Below are 9430 nucleotides of genomic sequence, written 5' to 3'. Positions count from 1 at the left end.
TTTTTTAAATGAACTCGTTCGGAATCGTGTAATTTCAAACGTTTCATTTTTTTTTATCATGACGTAGACAGGGATCCGAAAGTGTGTTAAAACTTCCACTTTGGATACTACCGTATCACGCTATATAGTATGGATGGATTGCCCATGTCATTTTAATCATCATCAAGGTCTTCTTGCTGGAGAATAAGCGCGTTAAAACGGTTGTTTACCATAATATTTGTTAAGGTGTCATTGTGTTCTAATGACAGCATATGTTTTGATGTTAATTTTAGATATTTAAATACTTAAACGTGTGTCTGGTCTTTATATCAATTTGATTTTAACAGTATCAAGTGTCACAGCCAGGTGTTATTTTACATGCACATGAACCTATGATATAAAACCCTTAATGAAACAAGTATGAATCGTAATTGTATGCTTTGATAGTAAAGAATACATAAAGAACCTACTAAAATTAGCTAAAACATGCTGTTAATGATTCACAGAGTTTGTAACTATAATGACCTATACATAATGTCACACGGTGGAAAAGGGCAAGAATTTGTCCATTGTTTCTTTGTATTTGTTCCTTCTTATTTTGAAATATGTATGTTTTGGAACTGAAACCACGCGATTATATCTGCAATCATTGTTACGCGGGACACATATATCTTCTTGATCTATTAATTTTAGAGTAAATCTAGATAATACTTACAGAAAATAGTTCATATCCTTCTGTACAAAATTTAAAGGTCTTGTAAAAATGTCGCGCCATCAAAACAATAAGATTTACTTGACATTCGTACAATTCAGTTGAATAGCTTCCCCCTTATACCCTCAGACCCAGTTCCAATCTAAACGAACTTCAACTACAACTTAATCGCCCGTAAAAAATGTTGGATATTGCAGTTGAACCTATTTGAATATTTGTAAGGTGCTTGAGATGATAATAGACTATACAAAAAGAGAAAAGCCTAAAGTGAAAGCTCTTTAGTACAATTAGGGGAGGTTTCTATAATACTGTATTGCTGAAATGGTGAAAATTGTATCGTTCTTGTCCGTACTTTCGTGGAAATGGATGTGACACCATGGAACAGGACTACGGGTTTCTCCACAACAGCTGAAAGATATGATTATACAACAACGGAAGAAAGTCCCTCCAATTACGACCATGAAGGAGCCATGAAATTTATAATTAGTACCATACTTGTGTACTCCCTCCTTGGGATCGTAACCATGATGCTTAGTCGTCTGCGGAAGAAGTCCAACGACTACCGCAGGCAGTTGGACGATGACGTGACTCATTTCATCAAGACTGGAAACAGACTCCGCCAGTCTTTTCATCGACAGCAGTTGATCTTTCGGAGGAATACGTTTGTGAAAATGATAAAGACGAAAGAAACCATGGAAGCGTACGGTATGGACGTGGAGGAAGGAGGAGACTCTTCCACAGCAAGCGACAGAGACAGTGAAGAGGCGCGAAAACTTCAACACGCAGACGATCATATTCCCAAGGTCACATTCCATATAGAAGACGAGGTCCGGAATGAGCCGGAGTCATTAGAGGAATTGAAATTACCGTTAAAGACATTAACCGATTCATCTTGCCAAACAGACGATGACTTATGCTCATAATTGGTCCATTTACCTATAACGTGTTTATAATGGCAAGTATTATTAAGATCGTATTGTAAAGCAAAATATTTTATCTAAGTGTTATGAATTTACTGTTTTCGTTCTTAATATTCTGAAGAGGGTTACCTTTAAATCCTTTCACGTCTTTTACTACACTATTACAAAAAATGACCATGAACAATTTTTATATGAATACCCAATAAAGAAGAGCATATTTAGAAAACTCCCATTAATATGGTACATGATTTTGGCAGTTCTGTTCCTTCGTTTTGAAACTTATTTCTGGAGAAAAATACGGTGTATGAAATGTTATGCAATGGAACCGAGACTTTGTGTGTCTTTCGCAACAGTACGGATCCTGGAGCCCAGCAGGAGTACGATGCCAATGGCGCCATGTTGTTTGTTGTAGCTACGATTTTAGTATACGCTGGAGCAGTGGTGGCTTTTATTGCGGGGCATATTAAGAAAAGAAGATTCAACAATGAGGAGGAGGTTCAAATTTACAGATATCTAAACCGATCGTTCAAAATCCAACAAAGTGTTCGAAGCAGTGACGTACTTCAAACTCGTCTTCAACTTTTGCGCGCTTTTCAAGAGAATACTGGGTGTGGAAATAGACGCGAAAGAAACAAAAATCTTGTACATTCGCAAGACTTGGAATAGCAGTGTGACGGAGGCCTGTCTATTTTATTGTATGTCAATCAGCCATCAACAAGATTTGTCTAGCTTTTGAGCCAAGACTACGCAATCGGGGTATATTTCGCTTGAAACCACAGTCATTTTGAACATGTTTTAACGCAAAAAATAGATATCTAAGTCCTACTGAAAGTCCAAGGCCTTGTTAAAATGGTTCTGATTCTATAACCTCACTATAGGTACATTGTGAATATGCATTTAATATCTAATTATTCTGTCCGTCAACAACCGGGAACACCAATGTCTAGTGTATGACCACGCTCTTTACAGAAAACCCTTGGGATGGGGTGGAGTTTGTTTTTATTTGGAGAAAAAGTTTGCATGACATTTTGTTTGTCTGTTTATTCATTTGCCATTCCACTTAATATTATTGCATTTAAACAATAAAGTTTGTTTTTCTTATTTTGCTTTGAATGTTATTAAAAAATTTTATGATTATACAAAAAACTGCATTGTATACTTATCCAAATACGACAAAAGCTAGAATATTGTATTAGTTAAAGATTTAATTGTACCAACCTTTCAGCGTCGTCGATTTGAATGGGTGGCTTAACACTCAACACTAATGTAAATATATGCATCAATCATCAAATTGCAGTGCGTTGCTAAAATTCGCCTTTTCAACCATTCGGCACAGCGCACAGTTGGTGCAATTCAACCTTCAACAATGAATATTCAGCACAACGCTAAATGGTGTGTCAATATCCAACGAATATGTCAATATAAGCATTGACTATTCAGCTGAATTTTACATCAGCCATTTTATATTACGGCATCGTATATTTGCATCAAGCATTCAGGCAGTTGAAAATGTGCATCAAACAAACATGGCAGTTGAAAGCGCACATGAACAACATGTACATTGTCCCCCTTTTCCCTTATAAATGTTCGCCAAGCATTCAATGCATGCGCTTCAGATTAGCACAACTTTTAAAAATGTAAGTAGGTTTATAAATCATTAAACACGCTGAGTGAATATGCTATCAATTATCTGACAGTATGTTGTAATTAACCACCCAACACAGTGTTGATTAAGTACACAAATTTTTCTTACTTCTGGACATCTGGAACATTGCTGATTATATATACTAATGACAAAAACATAACTCAGTTTAAGCAATATAAACTGTATTTTTTATATTTCAATTTGATGTAAAAACTGGCTTCTATGATAATTTATAATCACCTCATAACGTTCAAAGAATGATTCCTTATTACTTATATTTATTTAATTCTAAGTCATTGTACGATTAAAAAAATTGAATATAGATAAGCATACCCCGCTGGAGCCCAAATTATATGTTGAAGTTATTATGCTGTATAGTACAAAATCGATACCTAGTGTTATCACAGGCAAAGACACTGAAAAATGTAAATATTGTCTTTTACACGTTAAGCTCATTTTAAAAGACATCTTTCTGCCGCTTTTTTTGTTGGGGGGCATTATTATTCCCTTAATTTCATTTTTTTGTAACGCAAGTCATTTAATAAATGATGATCGTACCAAAAAAAAAACCCCAACATATTTCATACCGATTGAATATGAAGTCTTACAAGAGTCCTTCTCAATCTCCGTCATTAAAAAAACGAATATGTAATAATGCGTGTTTAAAATTTGTTTTCTGAGTATCCAAATGAAAGCTACTAAAAGAATTTGCATTTGTATCAATACTGCATATTTATTTAGTCCGAGGTAAAACAAATGAAATTAACGAAGAAATAAGGCTAGATAGAGTTTTTACAGCATGGTATGTTCAATGTTATGACAATGAATATGATTCGATTCAATAAAAAATGACAAAACAGGCACATAGTATCTTTTTGAAAGTTGGGGGGGGGGGGCAGACTCATCCAAAAAATCTTGACAAGCAAAAAAAAAAATGAATACTTTCCAAAATCCTAAAAATTCTAATCCGTGGGGGGGGGGGTGTATAGGATGGCAGTGTTGGTTTATAAGATGAAAAATATAGTTAACTTCATTAGCGGAATCACAAAACATAAAAACGTAAAAATTAAAATTTCGAAATTCCAGAAATCTCAATATTTACACGATATTTCTAAGAAGTGTACAAACCTACCCCCTCCTCGATAGTTGGGGGTGCAAAGCTATATATCTATTTGGGGGTGCAAAGCTTAATATCTATAATGAAACTTAATTAATATGGCTCACAAAAATGTTTACGAAGTTTACATGCTCTCTCTCTCTCTCTCTCTCTCTCTCTCTCTCTGCATAATCCATATCAAGGAAGTAAATTACTAATCTCGTGAAGTCTCGTTTAAATCTTGCATTCCAATGTCTGTCGTATGAACTTTGTCCATTACACAGGTAAATAGTTTATGTATTTTACAATAAGAAAAGTACAATTTACTTATAATTGAAGGATAAAACTGAGGTAATGTAACTATAAGCCAATTTGGGAGACGTTATAATAATATATAATATCTATTAATAATAAAGATAATATATTTTAGTAACAGGTGCTCGTACGTTAACAGAGGGCCGTGCCCATGCATGTATCCCTCTTCTCAATATAAGGGAAACCAGTCTCTGTAAATATAAACTACCATAGAGTTGTAATGTTTAAGTAATTTTCAATTAACATGTTATATGATGTGTATAGAGATAAGAAATGATAAAAAATGACTGAAATTTTTTTTATAAAGGGCGGAGGGGTGAACCTGGAATAGCTCAAGTAGCAAATGTAAAAAAAAAAACATGTTGGGAAAGTATTATTTTTGCTTTTAATGTCACTTTTTGGTCTTTCTTTTTTTTAAAAATACAATGCAAGGTATTCTAAGTAAGAATTTTTTTAAAAGTAGAAACACTATATCAGACTGCTGAAGTCTATGATATAAATTATTCACAGCTTCAAGAAGATTTGCTATAAACGAGCAGACAATATGGGTTGATTGGATGGAGAGAATGACCAGTAACGATTGCTATTTTAGTCCATATCATAAAAAAAATAATATCATAGAAAGCTTTTTCCCTTTGCTGCTCAAACCACTGAACTCATGGGACTGCTCAAACCACTGGCCAGTTAAGCTTTTATGGATGTATAGTTTTGTTGATTTACTTGTTTCAAGAAATAGATTTAAAACTGGGTTTTATATCTGTAAATCATTGAGGTGTTACTATTTGTGGTTAAGAAGTTCACATTAAAAGCCATTTAAATTGAGCAACCAAGACTTTGAAATGGTTCTTTAGTATATAAAAATAACATGATATCCAAACTCACTTCTGGGTGACTTGCATGAAATATCACCCATGCTATTGTTAACTGTGGAACTTTATTTCAAAAAACGATCTTTACAGATGGCATTTTCCAAATCCCAAATACCATTCACAGCCCAGCACTATTTGGTGTGTGGTACTGAAGACTGCGAGAAGAACTGCCAGTTTTACTGCAATGATTGTCACCAACAAATGTGTGAACAATGCAGAGATGAACATCAAAAAAGTCCGGATACCAAGAACCATGAAGTGGTCTCTTACCAACAACGCAAAAGACAACTTCCTGAAGTTAAATGCCAAATCCATGTAAACAAAGATGTAGACATGCTTTGTGAGCAATGTGAAGTTCCAGTTTGTTCCAAATGTGCAATCAAAGACCATGTTGGACACACATTTATAGATTTAGAAACAGTGTATGCAGAAAAATGTGGAGTTTGTCTGAATGAAATTAATAAAATTGAAGAGTATTTCCTCCCAACTTCACAGGATTTGCTTAAATCCACAAAAGAAGATTCTATTGAAATAAAGAAGATCATGGACAGCATAAGAGCATCTATGATGGCCGAAGCTGAGTCTCTAAAAAGAATGGTGGATACCTTGACATCAAATAATATAAAACAAGTCAATGAACAAGAAAAGTCTCTCCTTCAACTGTTAAATTCCCAAGACAAAAAGTATAATGATTATATTTCCTATCTTAACGAACTTGTCAAAAAGTTCCATGGCTACCTTTCTTCTAAAAATCTTCAAATCCTGATGGATGAAATTACAAAGAATCTCAAAATAGACCCCATACCAGAGACCACCAAACCAGTCCCTCCAGTATTTAATGCTGGTCAATACAGCAAGGAGGATGTTACCAAACTATTGGGTAGAGTAACTGCTCCTGACACTAAACCAGAGAACAGAAAAATAAAACCCATGGAGACTGCTGTCTCGACACAGTTGAAATCTACAGAGAAACATAATAAACAAGACAGAGAGAAATCTGCCATGAAACCAACACTGTTTCTGTCTTCCTCTGTCACCAAGGTCAGGGAGTACACAGTACCAGGTGTTAACAGTTTATATCATTTATCACTGGGTAAAGCAGACAGACTCTGGGCCAGTGATCATAGTGGTAACCTTGTCCAAACAGATCTACAGGGGAATCAGCTACAGAAGATACAAACCAGTGGTGAATTTCAAGGCTACCACACTGTCACACAGGACGGGGATCTGATCTATACAGACAGAAAGAACAAAGTCATCAATAGGATAACAATGGATAAAACAATCACTGAATTTATTAAAACAGTAGACTGGGAACCACTCAGCATACACTCCTCTCACATCAATGGGGACATACTGGTGGGGATGATAAAGAATGGAGAGGCTAAAGTCACCAGGTACAACAAGGCAGGAGAAGAAATACAGAACATACAGAGGGACAACAAAGGACAGAAACTGTATAGTAATCCACGCTACATCACAGAAAACATCAATGGTGATATCTGTACATCAGACTTAAGCAAAAAAGTTGTAGTGGTAGTGAATAAATCAGGACAACACAGGTTCTCCTACACAGGTCAGGGGTCAAAGATTATTCCCTTTGGTATCTGTACTGATATCATTGGTCACATCCTGGTGTGTGATGGTAACAATAATAAAGTTGACATCCTGGATCAGGACGGTCAGTTCTTGTCGCAGCAAGGGGGGATTTTTTTTTATCCCCGTGGTCTGTGTGTGGATGACAAAAACAATCTCCATGTGTTGAATTGTCAATTCAACACAGTGATGGTGTTCAAGTATCTAATCTAAAGTGATCATTACATCGGGTCTGATAATATGCAATAATAAAAAGATATACTTAGAATAATTAATTAACTAGATTTTGTGGGAATTTTAATTTAATGGTTGTACCTGTATACTGTATCATGACATGTGGTGATAACAAACAGTGTTCAAAATCAAAAGTCCAAAGGAAAATTACAAAACAGGAGCAGAGCGAACACAGCTCTTAAAAATTAGAGGTACATGTAGGATCAGGTGCAATGGAGGAGTGAGCATATCCTCTGCTGACCGGTCACACCCGCCGTGTGCTCTTTGTCGTAATCGGGGAAAACGGAACACACGGTACACAGTTAGGTGATTAATTATGGTCTAACAATTAGTATGAAAAACATCAGTCAGCATGCGACACAGTGGAAGATTGTATTTGCTGACAAAGTCGTTGTATCGACCATAGAACTTACCAAAAGATGACTTCAAACGAGACTGTTGATAGTCCTGTTTTATTAACTTGTTTGTCAGTAGCTTGCCTCGCCTTAGAAACTGTTCATACGAAGAACATGCCCTTGCGTATCGAATAAATTGAGAGACAAAAACACCATACGCAGGTGATGTAGGTGTATTGCTACATAAGTAAGGAAAGTTGACTAAAGAAAATTGAAATCATCACGTTTATCATTAAGTTTTGTTGTTACCATCAATGTCCATTTCCAGTAAAATATCCAAATATAAAACAGATGACGCAGACTTTGTGGTATCGTTTATTTCAAGTTCACTGGGGTATATATCGAGTCAACGTAGGTATGAAAGTAAAATATGTTAATCAATAATATGTCGTCGATATTCCTGAATGTTGAGTTGAAGCATGTAAATGTTTAATGATTTTTAAAAATGTTTTGTTAAAGTGTTTGTTTCAAGAGATTTGGTTGAATATCATCATAGCTCAGTGGTGAAAGTATCCAGGGCTTCACGGTGAACCGCAAATCAAGAGTTCGTATCCGCCTCGGGCTTTTGTTCCTATTTATTAAAATGAATTTTTGAAATTATATATATTTTTTTTAATCCAAAACTGCTCCTTTTCGCCCATATGACTATTTTACGTCTGAAACATCATGTCGTGTATCATAATCAAGTAATTTTCTGCTGATTTGAGACACCTTAATTAAAATAAAATATTCTTGCTTGATGTGCATACTGCAAAAATCTTGTGTTTAGAGACAAATATTTACCTTGACCAGTGTCTTTGCCTGTGATAACACTACGTATCGATTTTGTACTATAAATACTAATAACTTCAAATGACGTATAATTGGGGCACCAGCGGGGTTTGCTTTGTCTTCGCTAGCCAAGGGTTTTCGGTCCACTTTGCTCCCCATAAGGTGATTTGCTCCCCATTTGTGGGCAGCAAAGTGGACCGAAAACCCTTGGCTAGCGAAGATGGGTTTGCTTATTTATATTTAAATATTTAATCTTACAATGGCTTAATATTATATAAATATAAGTAATAAGGAATCATTCTAATTTGAATATTATGAGATGATATATCATAAAGCCCTTCAGGCTTTTTTAGATTTGATCACGCCCTACCAAAATTATCACCTCATAATACTCAAAGAATGATTCCTTATATAGTTATAGCCTTAGTTATAGTTCTAAAAAAATTTGAAATTTTTTTCACCTTTAATTTTTTAAATTGCGACATTATTTTTATTAACATACCGGATGTATCATTTGTAAAATCTTGTACATATGCATAAAACAATGTATGTTTTTTACTTAGAATAGAATTTTTGTTCTCCGTAATTGTGTTTTTTAATAAATCATGTAACATAGTGATTGATCAACCATATTAGAATTCAGTTGTACTTGTCCTTAAGGAATGACTCTCAGGATACGACCTTGGGTCCAATTATTACAACATGAAGAGATTTCAAGTTTCCATATTCTAAAGATATGGTTTGGAAGTTCTCGTCATCATATCTGTCGTTACTTTGAGGAGTGTATATATCCGCGAAATATGTTGCAAACACGTTTGACACGGTGTCTGGAGTATTTGATGCTATATCCCCATGTACAATTTCTGGGTATATCCCGTGTTGTCGGTGTCTCCGTCTG

General features: G+C 35.1%; 2 protein-coding genes across 2 annotated transcripts; both read left to right on the top strand.

Moving 5' to 3' along the window:
• The first annotated feature begins 793 nt into the window (after positions 1–793).
• On the top strand, positions 794–2701 carry LOC128166444 (uncharacterized). The gene is made up of 2 exons (XM_052831614.1): positions 794–1646; positions 1869–2701. Exon 1 carries the CDS (start codon positions 1054–1056, stop codon positions 1612–1614), a length of 561 nt encoding a protein of 186 aa, XP_052687574.1. The 5' UTR covers positions 794–1053; the 3' UTR covers positions 1615–1646; positions 1869–2701.
• A 1837-nt stretch (positions 2702–4538) lies between these two features.
• Positions 4539–9148, top strand: LOC128168150 (uncharacterized). Its single transcript, XM_052834262.1, has 2 exons — positions 4539–4636; positions 5627–9148. Exon 2 carries the CDS (start codon positions 5627–5629, stop codon positions 7343–7345), a length of 1719 nt encoding a protein of 572 aa, XP_052690222.1. The 5' UTR covers positions 4539–4636; the 3' UTR covers positions 7346–9148.
• The last annotated feature ends 282 nt before the right edge of the window (positions 9149–9430 follow it).

This window comes from Crassostrea angulata, chromosome 10, assembly GCF_025612915.1.
Source record: "Crassostrea angulata isolate pt1a10 chromosome 10, ASM2561291v2, whole genome shotgun sequence".
Classification (NCBI taxonomy): Eukaryota; Metazoa; Mollusca; class Bivalvia; order Ostreida; family Ostreidae; genus Magallana; species Magallana angulata.
The sequence above is the reverse complement of the archived record's forward strand: the minus strand, read 5'-3'. Positions and strand labels throughout refer to the sequence as shown.